Source organism: Piliocolobus tephrosceles, chromosome 6, assembly GCF_002776525.5.
Source record: "Piliocolobus tephrosceles isolate RC106 chromosome 6, ASM277652v3, whole genome shotgun sequence".
NCBI classification, from domain to species: Eukaryota; Metazoa; Chordata; class Mammalia; order Primates; family Cercopithecidae; genus Piliocolobus; species Piliocolobus tephrosceles.
Window position 1 is genome coordinate 84,264,589 of NC_045439.1, and position 19,532 is coordinate 84,284,120.

A 19,532-nucleotide genomic window follows, 5' to 3' on the forward strand; every position below is an offset into this window, starting at 1 on the left:
TGTGTTTTTTTTTTTTTTTGAGATGGAGTCTCGCTCTGTCACCCAGGCTGGAGTGCAATGGCCGGATCTCAGCTCACTGCAAGCTCCGCCTCCCGGGTTTACGCCATTCTCCTGTCTCAGCCTCCCAAGTAGCTGGGACTACAGGTGCCTGCCACCTCGCCCGGCTAGTTTTTTGTATTTTTTAGTAGAGACAGGGTTTCACCATGTTAGCCAGGATGGTCTCGATCTCCTGACCTCGTGATCCGCCCGTCTCGGCCTCCCAAAGTGCTGGGATTACAGGCTTGAGCCACCGCGCCCGGCCCAATTTTTTGTATTTTTTAGTAGAGACGGGATTTCACTATGTTGGCCAAGCTGGTCTTGAACTCCTGACCTCAGGTGATCCACCTGCTGCAGCCTCCCAAAGTGTTGGGATTACAGGCGTGAGCCACCGTGTCCAACTCTCTGCCCTCATTCTTTCACTCGGGTTTTTAATATACACACAGGATATGAATGCCTTGACATTGCAGACATTCAAGGAGCACACCCCTGCTGATCTTTAACACTATTTTTTGCATTTCCAGTTGATGCTTTCTGAGTGGTTAATTGACGTTCCTTCAGATTTGGGGCGGGAATGGATTGTGGTCGTGTGCCCTGTTGGAAAAAGAGCCCTTATCGTGGCCTCCAGGGTGAGTAACTGTCTGCCCCCTATGCCGGTAGGCCTGGTCTGTAGTGGGAGGGATTTTTTGTTGCTCCATTTTCCTCATCCACCACAACAGCTGTGCCTGGAGTGGAGCTTGAAACACTGTCCTGCAGGAAGGATTTGTTGAGAGTCATCTTTGGTCCAGTAACATTCCTGCAGAATGAGGAAGCAAGAGGGTGAGGAGACCTTGAGGTCTAATGAGAATGGTAACTTTCTCTCCACACAGGGTTCTACCAGTGCTTACACCAAGAGTGGTTACTGTGTCAACAGGTTTTCTTCCCTTCTGCCAGGAGGCAATAGGCGAAACTCAACAGCAAAAGGTACCTACATAGAGTGTCTACTTATTAATCAGTAAAAGACAGTGTAATGTGCTTTAAAGACCCACTTTGATAATTTATCTTTGTTTTTTTTGTTTTTTGAGACGGAGTCTCACTTTGTCGCCCAAGCTGGAGTGCAGTGGCACAATGTTGGCTCACTGTAACTTCCACCTCCTAGGTTCAAGTGATTCTTCTGCCTCAGCCTCCTGAGTAGCTGGGATTATAGGCGTCCGCCACTGTACCCGGCTAATTTTTGTACTTTTAGTAGAGACTGGGTTTCACCATTTTGGCCAGGCTGGTCTTGAACTCCTGGCCTCAAAGTGATCTACCCACCTTGGCCTCCCAAATTCCTGGGATTACAGTTGTGAGCCACTGCACCTCACCTGAAAGCTTATCTTTGAAACTGCATGTAGACACCATCCTGGCCCCTGGACCAAGAACCTCCCCTTCAAGGTCAAGCCTCCTCAGGTACAGAATAAATGCAGTCCCATGAGGCCTGATGGTCCATAAATTCCTGAATTAAGGTCAACATGCCTTTGGACTTCTATTATGAGACAACAGATACAGATTTGGGGGGAAATGTCCCTTGGAGAATACCAAGCTTTATAATGGTACAGTCAACTGATGCTGGTGCTTCCCTGCCAAACTCCCTTTTCTCCTTTCTCATTGTTGTAACCTTAGCTTCTTCCTTCCCACTGGGCCTAGCTGAGTGGGCTAAGGTCATAGAGGAGAAATAACTTACCCATGGTTATTCAGGCAGGAATTGACAGATCTGGGCTTGCTTTCTTCTCTACGTGCTCAGGCTCCTTTGGAGGTTCCTCATGTCCTCTGTACTGAGCCCAGACTTCTCTTTTTTATTTTTTTACATGGTCTCACTCTGTGGCCCAGGCTCAGGTTCAGGGGCATGATCACAGCTCACTGCAGCCGTTACTTCTCAGGCTCAAGTGATCCTCCCACCTCAACTTCCTGAGTAACTGGGACTACAGGAGTGCACCACCACGCCCGGCTAATTTTTTGTACTTTTGGTAGAGATGGGATTTTGCCATGTTGCCCAGGCTGGTCTGGAACTCCTGGGCTCAAAGCCATCTGCCTGCCTCCGCCTCCCAAAGTGCTGGGACTACAGGTGTGAGCCACTGCACCCAGCCTAGATCTGACTTCTTTACTGGAGTTTAGTGCCTTTCACATGCAGGCTTTTGTACCCCCATCCCATGTCTTCCCTACTCCTTATATCCACCTTCTGTTCAGCTGACTTGCCTCCCGTCATGTGCCCAGTTCATTCTGCCTCTGGGCCTTTGCTCATGCCACATCAGTACTTGGGTCTGAAATGCCCTCTCTTCACCTCTCTGCCCTGTTGTTTAAACCCTCCTGGTCCCAGAAGACTCTATTTGTATTGCGTCTCTCCCTTGAACATTTCCTGCTGCTCTAGACTTCTCTTTCTGGAACTCCTGTTGCTGTTAATATGAGCTCTGTAATTTAACTCTTAGTTCTTTCTTCTGTGATCATCTTATCCCCTTAACCAAATGGTAACTTCCTTAAAGGCAGAGAATATTTATAGTTAATATTCCCCACATAACACAGTGCCTATGATAGAAACTTAAAAAGCAGTTGTAAACTAAAATGGAAGATGACTTGCTTTTAAACCTCTCTGAGGTGAGTAAATGTGCCAGTTTATCTAAAACTTCAGAATTCTCACTTTGCATAAGGTTTGCCTTGATCCGTCTTGTGCTGTCTTACCCCAAGTCACCATGAAGCTGTAGCTGGTAGCCAGGCAGGGTTCTCTCCCCAGTGAATCCTTAGTCCTTAGTGCCAGTGACTGCTGTAAGCACTGAGGATTGTTGGACTGGAGCCTCTAGGATGGGGCTCCCTAAGTTGTGGTGGAAGGAACCTGGTTGGAAGAAGAACTCTGTGCTGACTTTCTGCTTTGTGTCCCCAGACTACACCATTCTAGATTGCATTTACAGTGAGGTAAACCAGACCTACTACGTTCTGGATGTGATGTGCTGGCGGGGACACCCTTTTTATGATTGCCAGGTAGGGATGGATCCTCCCCTCATGGCTCTTCCTGTCTTCTCCTCTCCTCCCGGGAAAACAGCTCAGCATGTGGGTTTGGTACGTGACCAACTTCTTGGTGTGTACAGGATGTGGTATATCAAGAACATTATCTAATGCTCCCTGCATCTTTGAGTGTGTTTAAATTAGCTTAGTTTTAAAAGAGAAATAGGAGGAACTAAGAGAAACATGCAGTTCTTGAGAGGAGGAAAGAGAGAAACGGCAGGGGTGTAGGCTGGGACTTGGTAGCAGCTGCAGCCGCCCCCTTATCTCTCTCCAGAGTATGGGAGGATTTCTGGCAGTGAAGATTGTGGGGCAAGGGGGTGGGGGTGCTACCTTGTGCAGGCAGCCCCAGGAAGAGAAGGTGGAATTGAATGTAAGTCACCATCTACTAGACTTCTGCAACCTCCACTCCTTCACCAACCACATCCTGACCCTGAAAATGGCAGGGCCTCCTTGGTATGACCCAGAACCTCAAATCTCAAAGGTTAGCTCTAGGAGGAGACTTTTCAAGTGAGGAGAGGCCCCAATATTCTCCCCTTTAGTTTCACCATACCCCCAACATTTTACTATTGCTGATTCTTAATAGGTAACAGCAGCAGTCATCAGGTGAGGCTGAATGAGCCCCACAGGCCTCCATCCCTGTTAACAACACTCTCCCCATCATTGTCCCAGTTGTATAATAGTGGGTTTGGGGATTTTGGTACTTCCTTTTGCTCCCTGTCAATTAGTTTATTATAGTGGTTCTCAATGTGTAGTCTCCAGACCAGGCATATCAGAACGTTGTAAAAATGCACATTCTCAGACCTGCTGAACCAGAAGCCATGGGCCTGAGGCTGATGTGTGAACAGGCCTCCAGTGATCTTCATGCAGCCTGTCGCCATAGTCTGCTTCTTTCTAAGCCATCCCTGCACACTAGGTTTCCAAAACATGCTAGGTATTGGTAGTCAGAATTCTAAAGTGCATCTCATTCAAACAATAACAATCAAGATGTGCATTGCTAAGTGCTTTGTGCATTAGCTCATTAAATCCCTTACAATACCTCCTTATTGTAAGGTAAGTACTATTATTATCCTTTTTTTTCCTTTGAGACAGAGTCTTGCTCTGTCGCCCAGGTTGGAGTGCAGTGGTACGATCTGGCTTACTGCAATTTCTGCCTCCCAGGTTCAAGCAATTCTCCTGCCTCAGCCTCCTGAGTAGCTGGGATTACAGGCACTTGCCATCACACCCAGCTAATTTTTGTATTTTTGGTAGAGACAGCGTTTCACCATGTTGGCCAGGCTGTCTTGAACTCCTGACCTCAAGTGATCCACCTGCCTTGGCCTACCGAAGTGCTGGGCATGAACCACTGCACCCGGCCTGTCCTTGACATATAGATATGGAAGCTGAGATGCTAAGAAGCACGGGTCTTAAGTACCTTGCCCAAGTGCAGAACCAAGCCTACAACTCAGAACATAAATTCAATCTAGAACATATTTTGCTTTAATTCTGCTGAAGGATATTTTATTACATGTATTCACAACCTACAAATTTGGTAACTAAAACCAAATATATTTTTATAATTTAAACAAAATTTTAAATTTCCAAAAGCAAAATAATTTAAAAGAATGAAGAGGCCCAGCAGGTACGGTGGCTCACACCTGTAATCCCAGCACTTTGGGAGGCTCGAGGTGGGGAGATCACAAGGTCAGGAAATAGAGACCATCCTGGCCAACATAGTGAAACCCCATCTCTACCAAAAATACAAAAATTAGCCTGGTGTGGTGTTGGGCGCCTGTAGTCCCAGCTACTCGGGAGGTAGGAGAATCGCTTGAACTCAGGAGGTGGAGGTTGCAGTGAGCCGAGACCGGGCCATTGCACTCCAGCCTGGGCTACAGAGCAAGACTCCATCTCAAAAAAAAAAAAAAAAAAAAAAAATTAGAATGGGGTGTTTTTGTATATATTGGAGTTTGAAATGGAAAGTATTTCATCTTTCTGTTTCCCTTCTCTGTGGCAGACTGATTTCCGATTCTACTGGATGCATTCAAAGTTACCAGAAGAAGAAGGACTAGGAGAGAAAACCAAGCTCAATCCTGTAAGATCTGGTGTTAGGATCACAGAGTTCCTTATGGGGAGTAGTGTGGATTGGTCTGTTATCTAAATATAATCATTATGTATAAAATGATCTTTTTTGAGGCAGCATGGTATAAAGGGAAGAGTATCAATCATGTAGATCTGAATTCCATTTTTGGCTTTTATTACTAATTTAATATCCTATGTTCTCACTCATAACTGGGAGCTAAGCTATGAGGATGTAAGGCCTTAAGAATGATACAGTCACCTTTGGGAACTCTGGGGAAGGGTAAGGGAGGTGAGAGATAATTGGGCACAGTGTACACTGCTCGGGTCGTGGGTGCACCAAATATCAGAAATCACCACTAAAGAATTTATTCTTGTAACCAAACACTACCTCTTCCCCAAAAACCTATTGAAGTAATAATAACTAAAAAAAGACTAAAAATAATTATTACTAGGTTAAGTTAATAATCTCACTTACCCTTAGATTTTCCATCTGTAAAATAGGATAATAACATCTAATTTACAGGGTTGTTACAAGAACCGAATTATTATATACAAGTCCTCCTAACATAATACTCATGGTAGGCACTCAGTAAATAATGATTGATGGCTGGGTGCAGTGGCTTATGCCTGTAATCCTAGCACTTTGGGAGGCTGAGGCAGGCGGATGAGGAGGCCAAGGTAGGTGGATCACTTGAGGTCAGGAGTTTGAGACCAGCCTGGTCAACATGGTGAAACCTCATCGCTACTAAAAATATAAAAAATTAGCCAGGCATGGTGGCGCTTGCCTGTAATACCAGTTACTTGGGAGGCTGAGGCAGGAGAATCACGTGAACCTGGGAGGTAGAAGTTGCAGTAAGTTGAGATTGTGTCACTGCACTCCAACCTGGGCGGTCAAGACTCTGTCTCAAAAAAACAATAAAAATAGGCCAGGTGCAGTGGCTCACGATTGTAATCCCAGCACTTCGGGAGGCTGAGGTGGACAGATCACTTGAGGTCAGGAGTTTAAGACCTGCCTGGCCAACATGGCAAAACTCCATCTCTATTAAAAATACAAAAATTAGCTGGGCGTGATAGCATGCTCCTGTCATCCCACCTACTCAGGAAGCTGAGGCAGAAGAATCGCTTGAACCTGGGAGGTGGAGGTTGCAGTGAGCTGAGATCATGCCATTGCACTCCAGCTGGGTGACAGAGTGAAACTCCATCTCAAAAAAAAAAAAAAAAAAAAAAAAGAATTCTAGTTCATTGGTTCTCAAACTTGAGCGTGCATCAGCAGCACCTGGAGGCCTGGTAAAACTTAGACTCCTAGTCCTCACTCCCAGGGTTTCTGATTCAGTAGGTCTAGGGTAGGATCTGAGAATATGCATTTCCAACAAGTTCTCTGGTGGTACTACTACAGCTGGTTTGGCACCCACACTTCAAGAACCACTGCTCTTGTATCTGAGCAGAGATTGCCTTCCTCTATTCAGCGCCTTCATTTTATTTTATTTATTTATTTTTTTGAGACGGAGTCTCGCTCTGTCGCCCGGGCTGGAGTGCAGTGGCCGGATCTCAGCTCACTGCGAGCTCCGCCTCCCAGGTTTATGCCATTCTCCTGCCTCCGCCTCCCAAGTAGCTGGGACTACAGGCGCCCGCCTCGTCGCCAGGCTAGTTTTTTGTATTCTTTAGTAGAGACGGGGTTTCACCGTATTAGCCAGGGTGGTCTCGATCTCCTGACCTTGTGATCCACCCATCTCGGCCTCCCAAAGTGCTAGGATTACAGGCTTGAGCCACCGCGCCCGGCCCATTTTATAGATAAGAATATAGGCTCAGAGAGGGGACTGCCTTCCTCAAGGTCTTACAGTCCAGTGTGATAGCCCAGGCATCTTGCTATCTACTCAGTGATTTAAATATGTGACAGCTACTTTCAGGGCATTTTATTAGCCCTGCAGATTGGTATTTGCTTGGATTGCTTACAAAAAATGTTAAAGACAAGGGCTGGACGCGGTGGCTCACGCCTGTAATCCCAGCACTTTGGGAGGCCGAGGCAGGTGGGTCATTTGAGGTCAGGAATTCGAGACCAGTCTGACCCACATGGCAAAACCCTGTCTCTACTAAATACAAAAACAATTAGCCGTGTAGTGGTGCACGCCTGTAATCCCAGCTACTTGGGAGGCTGAGGCAGGAGAACCATTTGAACCCAGGAGGCGGAGGTTGCAGTAAGCCAAGATTGCGCCATTGTACTCCAGCCTGGGCAACAGAGCGAGACTCCATCTCAGGAAAAAAAAAAAATGTTAAAGGGAATTAGACAACCAGTTATAGGAGAATAAATATGATCAGTACTTTCAGTGATGTTATTATCATCTAGGTCCTGGAGGAACATGCATTGAGGAATGGGAAGGCTGCTCTCTCTAAGACACTGGTTTAAGTGCTGTATGTATATTATCTCATTGAATCCACATAGCAACCCTGTGAAGTAGATATGTGCTGTTATTATCCCATTTTACAGATGGGAAGATGGAAGTATATGGAGGTTACATGATTGGCAGACTGGGATTCAAACCCAAGGAATCTGACTTTAGAGTTTGTTGTTCTAATCACTTTGTTATGCTGCTTCAGTCTAAACACCCTTGCAGGTGTGAAAAGGATTTCACTAGCCCTTTATTAGTGGTAGCTGTCATGGGGCCAAGAGAATAACACACAACCTCTCAACCTAGTATAATACGGTGGTTTTCAGTTCTGACTGTATGTTAAAATCAACTGGAGAGCTTTTTTTTTTTTTTTTTGAGATGGAGTCTTGCTGTGTTGCCCAGGCTGGAGTGCAGTGGCGCAATCTTGGCTCACTGCAAGCTCTGCCTCCCGGGTTCACACCATTCTCCTGCCTCAGCCTCCTGAGTAACTGGGACTACAGGCACCTGCCAACACGCCTTTTTGTATTTTCTAAGCTAATTTTTTGTATTTTCAGTAGAGACGGGGTTTCACTGTGTTAGCCAGGATGGTCTTGTTCTCCTGACCTCGTGATCCGCCTGCCTTGGCTTCCCAAAGTGCTGGGATTACAGGCATGATCTACCACGCCTGGCCCACTGGAGAGCTTTAAAAAAAAAATACCTGGGCCAGGCACAGTGGCTCACATCTGTAATTCCAGCACTTTGGGTGGCCAAGGCAGGTGGAGTGCCTGAGCTCAGTAGTTCCAGACCAGCCTGGGCAACATGGTAAAACCCCATCTCTACAAAAGAAATACAAGCAAAAAAAATTAGCCAGGCATGGTGACATGTGCCTATAATCCCAGCACTTTGGGAGGCTGAGGTAGGTGGATTGCTTGAGCCCAGGAGTTTGAGACCAGCCTGGGCAACACAGCAGAACCCCATCTCTACAAAAAAATACAAAAACAGATTAGGCATGGTGGCGTGCACCTATAGAGTCCCAGCTATTTGAGAGGCTGAGGTGGGAGGATCACTTGAGCCCAAGAGGTTGAAGCTGTAGTAAGCTGTGACTGTGCCACTGTACTCCAGCCTGGGTGAAAGAGTGCAACCCTGTCTCAAAAAAAATAAAAAACAAAAAAACGAAAACCTGGATCCCACCCCAGACCAGTTCAGTCAGAATCGCAGGGTAGGGCCTGGGCATCAGTAATTTTTTTTTTTTTTGAGACAGAGTCTTGCTCTGTTGCTCAGGTTGGAGTGCAGTGGCGCAGTCTCAGCTCACTGCAACCTCCACCTCCCAGGTTCAAGCGATTCTTCTGCCTCAGCCTCCCAAGTAGCTGGGACTACGTGTGTGCACCACCATGCCTGGCAAATTTTTATATTTTTAGTAGAGATGGGGTTTCACCATATTAGTCAGGCTGGTCTCGAACTCCTGACCTCATGGTCTGCCCTCCTTGGCCTCCCAAAGTGCTGGGATTATAGGTGTGAGCCACCACACCTGGCCAGCATCAGTAATTTTTTTTTTTTTTTTTTAGGAGATGGAGTCTCTGTCGCTCAGGTTGGAGTACAGTGGTGCCATCTTGGCTCACTGTAAGCTCCGCCTCCCGGGTTCACGTCATTTTCCTACCTCAGCCTCCCGAGTATCAGTAATTTTTTAAAGCTCCCCAGATGATTCTTATGGATTAAAGAAGGTTGGGGCTGGGTACAGTGGCTCATGCCTATAATCCCAACATACTGGGAAACTGAGGTGGGAGAATCCTTGAGCCCACGAATTTGAGGATGCAGTGAGCTGTGATTATGCCAATGCTCTCCAGCGTGGTGACAGAGTGAGATCTCATCTCTAAAACAAAAAAGGGGGGAAGATTGGGAACCATGACCTAGTAGTTAAGAGAGTAAGTAGAGGGGAATTGGTAGAGAAGGATGAGACTGAAAACTTTTCTTCTTTGTTTTTTTGTTTTGGCGTGGTTTAGTTTGGTTTGGTTTGGTTTTTGAGACAGGATCTGGTTCTGTCACTCAGGCTGGAGTGCAGTGGCGCGATCTCAGCTTACTGCAGCCTTGACCTCAGGCTCAAGCGATCCTCCTACCTCAGCAGCCTCCCAAGTAGCTGGGACTATAGATTTTTCTTTGACAGAGATTTTCTTTTCTTTTTGCTTTTTTTGAGATGGCGTCTTGCTCTGTCGCCCAGTCTGGAGTGCATTGGCATGATCACAGCTCACCACAACCTCCCCCTCCTGGGTTTAAGCTATTTTCCTGCCTCAGCCTCCCAAGTAGCTGGGACTACAGGCACATGCCACTATGCCTGGCTAATTTTTGTATTTTTAGTAGACATGGGGTTTCACCATGTTGGCCAGGCTGGTCTTGAGCTCTTGACCTCAGGTGATCCGCCTGCGTCTGCCTCCCAAAGTGCTGGGATTACAGATGTGAGCCACTATGCCCGGCCTGACAGAGATTTTCAATTGCTTGGGCCAATATCATTTATAACATGTACTAATTCCTTGTTCTAATTTCTATTTCAGTTTAAATTTGTGGGGCTAAAGAATTTCCCTTGCACTCCCGAAAGCCTGTGTGATGTGCTGTCTATGGATTTCCCTTTTGAGGTAACGAAACCATTGTCTTTATTGCCTTGACATGATAATAGGCTGCGGAGAGACTTAGTTACACAAAGTCTTAAAATATTCCTTGATTGTGCTGTGTCAAAGCGTCAGAAAGGGACTGAAAGCTGATTCTGGAGAAAGGATGTACTTGCTGCCCTTCAGAGCCTGAGCTCCACCCCTGCTGGATAAGTCAGAATGCTGGCGCTGGAAGGGCCAGTGGACAGCTTGTCCAACTCCCTCATCTTACAGATGGAGACACTGAGGCCCAGACAGGAGCAAGACTTCATGCTAGATCCTTCTTGTGCGCCTCTTCCTACTGCAAACTGAGACCCAGGTCCCTGGTTTGACTGTCGTGACTGCTTATAAAGTGAAAGGGCTTCTGTGACTGAATGACCCCAACAAATGTCCAGACCCCCTAATCCTTTCATCACCAAGGAAGATGGCCCCTGGGGATGGGAGCACTTGCTGAGCAGGCACATGAGTCAGGTGACTACCTCATTCCAGTTTGCTCAGGACTCGCCCTGTTTTAGCACTGAAAGTCTCACAGCAGCTGGGCATGGTGACTCACGCCTATAATCCCAGCATTTGGGAAGGCCGAGGCCGATGGATCACTTGAGGTCAGGAGTTCAAGACCAGCCTGGCCAACATGGCAAAACCCCATTTCTGCTAAAAATACAAAAATTAACTGGGTATATTGGCACATGCCTGTAGTCCCAGCTACTCGGGAGGCTGAGGCAGGAGAATCACTTGAATCCAGGAGGCAGGGAGGCAGGTTGCAGTGAGCCAAGATTGAGCCACTGCACTCCAGCCTGGGCAACAGCGCAAGACTCTGTCTCACACACACAAAAAAAAGTCTCACAGCCCCAGAGGCTCCCAAGTCCTCGACAGTCTTGTCAGCCTCAGAACCTGCAGTTACCTTCTCTAGGCTCAACAAGCACATTTTCCTTTGCCCATCATTCCCTTAAAAATTCTGCCTTGGCCAGGCACAGTGGCTCACACCTGTAATCCCAGCACTTTGGGAGGCTGAAGCAGGTGGATCACCTGAGGTCAGGAGTTCAAGACCAGCCTCGCCAACATGGTGAAACCCCATCTCTACTAACATAACAATACAAAAATTACCCAGGTGTGGTGGCACATGCCTGTAGTCCCAGCTACTTGGGAGGTTGAGGGAGGAGAATCTCTTGAACCCGGGAGGCGGAGGTTGCACTGAGCTGAGATCGCACCACTGCACTCCACTCCAGCCTGGGCAACAAGAGTGAAACTCCTTCTCAAAACAAATTAAAAAAAAAAACAAAAACTGCCTAGTCACTGCAAGCATTTGCTTGAACTGGATTTAATTTTGTATAAGGATCACAGCTTCCCGAATGAGGAAATGGCAAAGGCTGAGTTGCCAGCATTTCTGGGAGTCAATTAAGAAGGTGGTAAGAATACCATCTTTATTTATAACCCTTATGCCCCAGTGACAATAAATGCTTTTTAGAGATGAGTCACTGAATCATAGAAAATAAAATGTGGAGGAGGTCTTCCCGTTGAGAAAAACTGTTTCCCAGAACATGGCTCACAAACAATTTAGGGGGAGGTTTAGGCAACCAGCAGTAGCCAGGGAAGCAAGGCATCTGGACAGCCTGTTTTCCCTGTACACAGCAGTCTGCTGCCTCAGAAGGGCCTGTCCAGTTCCTCTGCTTTTCATTCCGTGCACAGAGCTCATCCACTGCAACACAGACCCCTAAGTGGTGGAAAGTCCGTGGAATCTAGGGACAGAAGACCAGAGTTCAAGTTGAATTCCTGCTTCCTACTCACTGTGTGTTTTAAGGAGGTCCTCAGAACTCCCTGAGTATGAGCAGCCCCCTCTCTCAGACACCATCATGGGTAAGATAGTGAAATAGTGGGCAGGAAAGCACTCTGTAAACAGGAAAGTGCTATTTATGTTTTTCTTTTCTTTTCTTTTTCTTTTTTTGAGACAGCGTCTTACTCTATCACCGGGCTGGAGTGCAGTGGTGCGGTCTCAGCTCACTGCATCCTCTGCCTACTGGGTTCAGGTGCCTCAGCCACCTGAGTAGCTGGGATTACAGGCATGTGCCACCATGCCTGGCTATTTTTTTGTATTTTTAGTAGAAATGAGGTCTTACCATGTTGCCTAGGCTGGTCTCAAACTCCTGAGCTCAAGCAATCTGCCTGCCTCAGCCTCCAGAGTGCTGGGATTACAAGCATGAGCCACCACGCTCAGCCAATGTTTTTATTTTCTCAAATTTAGTTTTCTAGGCCATTTCTTTATTTAGAGAAACTGCATGTGTGAGAAGCTGGGACTCTTTCCTCTTTCAGTGACCCAGAAAAAGGAGTTGGACCACAAGAGCTGCCCTTGTGTGTATAGGCTCTCCTGGAAACATGTGGCCCCAGAAGTCATTTTGATCCTGAATTTCCTCCCATCTTATAGGTAGATGGACTTCTCTTCTACCATAAGCAGACCCACTACAGCCCCGGAAGCACTCCCTTGGTGGGCTGGCTGCGTCCCTACATGGTGTCAGATGTCCTTGGTGTAGCTGTGCCAGCTGGCCCGCTGACCACCAAGCCAGACTATGCTGGGCACCAGCTCCAGCAGATTATGGAGCACAAAAAGAGCCAGAAGGAAGGCATGAAGGAGAAACTCACACGCACGGCCTCTGAAAATGGGCACTATGAGTTGGAGCACCTGTCTACTCCCAAGTTGAAGAGTTCTCCCCATAGCCCAGACCACCCTGGAAGCCTCATGGAGAATTAAAGAGGGAAGCCTCCTTAACGAGCCACAGGATGGTACCCGGCCCCAAAAGGAATCCTGGGGAGGAGGACAGTGACAACAGGTGACTTCATTCTTTAGAGTGAACTTTCCAAAGCCAGTCTGGCTGGAAACAGCTTATCTATAATCTGAAATGCTGGCTCAAACAGTTATGGGGAGGTTCCCAGATTGGGTAGCATTCAGATTGATTTGAGCAGCTCCTACTGTGATAAGTGTATCCCAGATCCACAATGTAAATATATGTGATTTGTAAGAAAGAACTGGTTTGTGGTTCTTAAGCTTTAGATAGCCATGAATCTCCCCTTCCCACCCCAGTCCTCTGGGCTACTTCAACCATGGCTGTTCAAGTCTTGGCCCGTTTCACTCTTTTTAGACTCAAAGATTCTGCTGAGTTTCCAGTTGCTGCTGCTGAAAGGTTTTACCAGGAACTGCAATTCTGGGTATTTGAATATGTTCCCTCTTCTGAGAAGACAAGTGTGATTTTCTTTGGTTTAGACATTGCCAGAGATAAAATGCAAATGGAGTTCATTCACTCCTTGAGCAAATATTTGTGCCTACCAGGAGATAAGCCTTGTCCTAGGCCCCTGCCGAGTAGAGGGGTTATGGAGGTGGACAGGACTTAGTCCCTGCCCTTGAGGAGCTCACACTCCCATGAGAAAATAAGCCCACCAGGACAGTTTGAGAGAAGATACTGGAGAGAGATAGGAGGCTTTAGTTTTTGTGTCATGGATGAAGGGAGCTAAGAAAAAACTTTGAGCAGGCAAGGTCCCTTGAGATTTGTAAACTAGAGCTCTTTGGCAGCTGTGAGAATGGAAGACTGTGTTGGAAACTAACTAATTAGTTTCTGCCTTGTGTTCAGGAAATGGATCCCACTTCCTGTGGCTTCAGTCGGCTCCCACATTGCTTCCCATCTTTCTAGGACTCTGTCATGGATGCAAGTACTTCACCATTCCCTCCAGCAGCACTAGTGTCCTGTGGACAAATTTTCACAGGGGTCCAGGTCAGCTCTTGTCTGACATGCAGTGGTCCCTTTGTGTTGATTAGTTCTGGGAACAGATTTGGGCAGAGGTAGTAGTTATTTGGAGCCTGATTACACAACTTCAGTACATCCAGTGGAACTAGTCTCAGTGTCGGCTCTTAGAGAGCTGCTCAAGCTGACCTTGTAAAATTGGAGAAGGAAGATTCCTGCCTCCCACCCTCATCCATTGATGATCCTGGCTGCAGATTCAAGCATTTGCCTATATCAATAAGCTCTTTCCTGAATTTAGGTCAATTCTGCAATAAGAACATTGTGTTCCTCTTGCCAAGCAGCATGTTGTAGGTGCCTAGACATTTAGTCTCTGTTTGATAATTTTCTGAGCACTCTAGTCTGTGCTGTCAGCAGCCAACCGTATCAGTTCAGGAGCTGTTCATGCTAGTGTCAGTAGTGACTTGGCCACGCCGTATTCAGAAATAATCAGGTCTGGAAGGACTACCTCCCCAAAGGGCGCACTCTGGAGGCAGCGGCATGAATCAAAGGCTATATCAGCCAAAATTATCAACAAACACAACTGGAATTTTTTTTTTTTTTTTTTTTTTTTTTGAGACAGAGTCTTGCTCTGTTGCCCAGGCTGGAGTGCAGTGGCACAATCTCTGCTCACTGCAACCTCCTCCTCCCTGATTCAAATGATTCTCCTGCCTCACCCTCCTGAGTAGCTGGGATTACAAGCACCTGCCACCTTGCCTGGCTAATTTTTTGTATTTTTAGTAGAGGTGGGGTTTCACCATGTTGACCAGGCTGGTCTCGAACTCCTGACCTCATGATTCACCCTCCTCAGCCTCCCAAAGCGCTGAGATTACAGGCATGAGCCACTGCACCCAACCCACATCTTGATATTTTTGAATGGTAGCTTGAAGGACCTATCTCAGCGTGCCCCTTACATTTTTAACTGAGGAGCCAGTATTATCTATTGATCATTGAATAGCAGTGTGTCCCCTGGTCATATTTCTCTCACTCTCTGTGTGTCTTTTTTGTTGTTAATGTAGAGATGGAGTCTCACTATGTTGCCCAGGCTGGTCTTGAACTCCTGGGCTGAGTGATTCTCCTCCTTTGCCCTCCCAAAGCACTAGCATTTCAGGTATGAGCCACCACACCTGGCCACCTGTTTTTGTTGTCGTTGTTGTTTGTTTTTGAGATAGGATCTTGCTGTGTCACCCTGGCTGAAGTGCAGTGGTGTGAACACAGCTCACTGCAGCCTTGACATTCTGGGTTCAAATGATCCTCCTACCTCAGCTTCCTGAGTAGCTGGGTCTACAGGTATACACCACCATGCCAGGTTGATTTCTTTTTTTTTTTTTTTTTTGTAGTTTCTGTAGAGATGGGCTTTTGCCATGTTGCCTAGGCTCTACCTGGTCATATTTCTTTTTTTTTTTTAGATAGAGTCTCACTCTGTCACCCAGGCTGGAGTGCAGTGGCATGATCTCAGCTCACAGGAACCTCTGCCTCCTAGGTTCAAGCAATTCTCCTGCCTCAGCCTCCTGAGTAGCTGGGATTACAGGCATGTGCCACCATACCTGGCTAATTTTTGTATTTTGAGTAGAGACGGGGTTTCTTCATGTTGGTCAGGCTGGTCTCGAACTCCTGACCTTGTGATCTGCCCACTTTGGCCTCCAAAGTGCTGGGATTACAGGCATGAGCCACCGCACCTGGCCTCCACCTAGTCATATTTCTTTAGGGATTATCAAACCACCTTTTGCCACCTGTTTTAAAGATGGTTGTGTTGGCTAGGCATGGTGGCTCATGCCTGTAATCCCAGCACTTTAGAGGCTAAGGTGGGCAGATCACTTGAGCTCAGGAGTTTGAGACTAGCTTGGGCAACATGGCAAAACCTTGTCTCTAAAAAAAATACGAAAATTAGCCAGGCATGGTGGCTAACGCCTGTAATCCCAACTACTTGAGAGGCTGAAGCAGGAGGATCACTGGGAGGTCAAGGCTGCAGTGAGCTATTATTGCACCACTGTACTCCAACATGAGCAACAGGGTGAGCCCCTGTCTCAAAAAAGGAAAAGAAAAAAGATGGTTGTGTTATGGGTTGCTATGACTGCATATTAGTTTTCTAGCCAACCCTCTAAAAGCACCCAGTTTCTTTTTTGTTGTTGTTTGTTTGTTTCTTTTTCTTTTTCTTTTTTTTTTTTTTGAGACAGAGCTTCACTCTTGTTTTCCAGGCATGGAGTGCAATGGTACACCACAACCAAGAACTTCTTGGCTCACCACAACCTCTGCCTCCTGGGTTCAAGTGATTCTCCTGCCTCAGCCTCCCGAGTAGCTGGGATTATAGGCATGTGCCACCACGCCCGGCTAATTTTGTATTTTTAGTAGAGACGGGGTTTCTCCATGTTGGTCAGGCTGGTCTCGAACTCCTGGCCTCAGGTGATCCACCTTCCTTGGCCTCCCAAAGTGCTGGGACTATAGGCGTGAGCCACTGCACCCAGCCCCAAGTTTCTTTTTATTGTGGAATCATCTTCCCATGCAATATATTTGAGTGGTGCTATAGTCTGGGAAAACTGCCTTCCCTTAGTCAAGTGTCAGGTTCATAACTCAAGATGGGCCAATCATATTCTCCTCCCACCTCAGCTCCCAAGGAGCTGGGACTACAGCCAGCATGCCTGGCTATTTTTGTATTTTTTGTAGAGACGAGGTTTTGCCATGTTGCCCGGACTGGTCTTGAACTCCTGGGCTCAAGTGATCCACCCATCTTGGCTTTCCAGAGTGCTGGGATTATAGGCATGAGCCATGACACCCGGTCTCTAACTGATACTATTGCCATGGCCTACCTTGCTTGCCTTGGCAGGAGGGCCAGCTTGGCATGAGTTAGCAAAGAACCACTATCTGAGATCACCTATTTTATCTCAAGTACTGCTGGAACCCATGCACCTAGAAAAGACCAGAGTTTTCAACCAGTAGATCCAGAATAAGTAGTCTTATTGAATCAAAGGATATATCAGCCAAAATTATCAACAAGCATAACTTGATATTTTGAATGGTAGCTTGAAGGACCTATCTCAGCGTGCCCCTTACATTTTTAACTGAGAAGCCAGTATTATCTATTGATCATTGAATAGCAGTGTGTCCCCTGGTCATATTTCTCTCACTCTCTCTCTTTTTTTGTTGTTACAAAAACTGCCAGCTCTTACAGTGATTATAATATTTTACCACACCTATGTATTTACAATCTTTTTTTTTTTTTGAGATGGAGTCTCGCTCTATCGCCCAGGCTGGAGTGCAGTGGCCAGATCTCAGCTCACTGCAAGCTCCGCCTACCGGGTTCACACCATTCTCCTGCCTCAGCCTCCTGAGTACCTGGGACCACAGGCGCGCGCCACCTTGCCTGGCTAGTTTTTTGTATGTTTTTTTAGTAGAGACGGGGTTTCACTGTGTTAGCCAGGATGGTCTCGATCTCCTGACCTTGTGATCCGCCCGTCTCAGCCTCCCAAAGTGCTGGGATTACAGGCTTAAGCCACTGCGCCCAGCCTACAGTCTTTTTTTTTTTTTGAGACTGAGTCTCACTCTGTCACCCAGGCTGGAGTGCAATGGCGCGATCTTGGCTCACTGCAACCTCTGTCTCCTGGGTTCAAACGATTCTCCTGCCTTAGTCTCCTGAGTAGCTGGGACTACAGGCGTGTGCCACCACATTCAGCTAATTTTTTGTATTTTTAGTAGAGATGGGGTTTCACTGTGTTAACCAGGATGCTCTTGATCTCCTGACCTCGTGGTCCTCCCACCTCAGTCTCCCAAAGTGCTGGGATTACAGGCGTGAGCCACCACGCCCGGCCTACAGTCTTAATGTTAACTCAGAAAAAGTCATGCTGAGTTCCAGTGTCTGCATTGGAAGAGTTTGTGTCACCCTAATCCACTTGTGTTTGGCAATGATTTATCTACGTTTGCTGTTTCTCCACTTGGTCATTTCTCATTCGTGTCTAAACCTACTGAAATTTGGCTTCTCTTCCTGCCACTTCAAGTCCTCTCATCAAAGGACTCGTGGTCTCCTCTTTCCCAAATCTAAAGGACATTTCCCCAACTTTTTCTTATCTGACTTCAGCTGCCATCTATATGCTGATACCTCCAGACCTATATCTATCTACTTGCCATTCATCTCCAGTCACCTTAATACTCAGCATGTCCCAAACTGAACTCTATACGTTTCCTCCTCAATCCCCCTCAACCGTGCTTTTCCTGGGATCCTTGTCCTTGTTAGTGGCACTTAGTCACCCATATTAGGAATCTAGGAATCATCAGAATGATTTCAGTGAGGTCTGTGAGTCCTTCTGGTGAGTTATATAACCAGAGGGTAGTCTTAGGGGCCCCCAAACTTGTAGCTGCTGTCAGAAGTAAGGGTAGTCTGTGGATTATTCCCTGAGTTTGGGAAATAATATATGTAAATACATAAGTGTGATAAAATATTATAATCACTGTGAGAGCTGGCTATATGGATGGGGAGGGCACAAAGAAATGGAATGATGATTCCATTTCTTATATTTCACAGCTAGTGAGTCACCATGTCCTTTAATTCCCACTTCTCTCTTCATTTCCTCTATAACCTTAATTCAGGCCTTCATCATCTCTCTCATAGGGTACTGCCAGATCCTCCTACCTAGTTTCCCTGCCACTAGTCTTTTCCCCTTTGAATCCATCCCTGCCATAGCAGAGCGATCCCTTCTAAAAATGTAAGTTTCATCATGTTACTTCAAGGGTGTACCATTGCCTGCAAGATACATGTGAAGCTTCTCATCCTGCCATGCAAATTCATTCATGACCTGACCTTAGTATATCTCTCCAGCCTCATAAATTACCTTGCCTCCTTTGCTGCCTACTTTTCAGTGATGCTGCTTTACAGTTCTGTGTATAAACGCATCTGTTTCATACTTTTTCCCTACACCATCCCCTCTCACTCTGACTTCATTCACCTGGTGGATATACCTACTCATCTTTGAAGGACTCCATTCAAAAGACACTTGTTTGAACATTTTCCTCTGCGGGTAGAGTAGCCATTCTTTGTGTCCTCCCCATCCATACAGCCAGCTCTCACAGTGATTATGATATTTTATCACATTTATATATTTACATATATATTTCCCAAACTCAGGGAATAGTCCACAGACTATCCTTCTGATAGCAGCTGCAAGTTTGGGGGCCCCTAAGACTACCCTCTGTTTATTTTTTTTTTTTTTTTTTTTTTTTTTTTTTGAGACGGAGTCTTGCTCTGTCGCCCAGGCTGGAGTGCAGTGGCCGGATCTCAGCTCACTACAAGCTCCGCCTCCCGGGTTTACGCCATTCTCCTGCCTCAGCCTCCCGAGTAGCTGGGACTACAGACGCCCGCCACCTCGCCCGGCTAGTTTTTTGTATTTTTTTTTTTAGTAGAGACGGGGTTTCACCGTGTTAGCCAGGATGGTCTCGATCTCCTGACCTCGTGATCCGCCCGCCTCGGCCTCCCAAAGTGCTGGGATTACAGGCTTGAGCCACCGCGCCCGGCCCCTCTGTTTATATAATTCACCAGAAGGACTCACAGACCTCATTGAAAGCTGTTATAGTCGCCGGGTGCAGTGGCTCATGCCTGTAATCCCAACACTTTGGGAGGCTGAGGCGGGCGGATCACGAGGTCAGGAGATCGAGACCATCCTGGCTAA

General features: G+C 46.7%; 2 protein-coding genes across 5 annotated transcripts in view; both read left to right on the plus strand.

Moving 5' to 3' along the window:
* Positions 1 to 13,129, plus strand: part of SNUPN (snurportin 1) — a 30,114-nt gene extending 16,985 nt beyond the window's left edge. For all 4 annotated transcript variants that reach the window (XM_023196698.2, XM_023196696.2, XM_023196694.1 and 1 more), the window contains exons 4-9: positions 561 to 665; positions 906 to 999; positions 2,930 to 3,027; positions 5,042 to 5,119; positions 10,019 to 10,099; positions 12,531 to 13,129. In XM_023196698.2, the coding sequence (XP_023052466.1) occupies positions 561 to 665; positions 906 to 999; positions 2,930 to 3,027; positions 5,042 to 5,119; positions 10,019 to 10,099; positions 12,531 to 12,854 (780 nt within the window). In that variant the 3' untranslated portion in view covers positions 12,855 to 13,129. The remainder of the gene's footprint in view (positions 1 to 560; positions 666 to 905; positions 1,000 to 2,929; positions 3,028 to 5,041; positions 5,120 to 10,018; positions 10,100 to 12,530) is intronic.
* The window catches only part of PML (promyelocytic leukemia), a 551,773-nt gene that overhangs the window by 238,842 nt on the left and 293,399 nt on the right, over positions 1 to 19,532 (plus strand). The window lies entirely within an intron of this gene.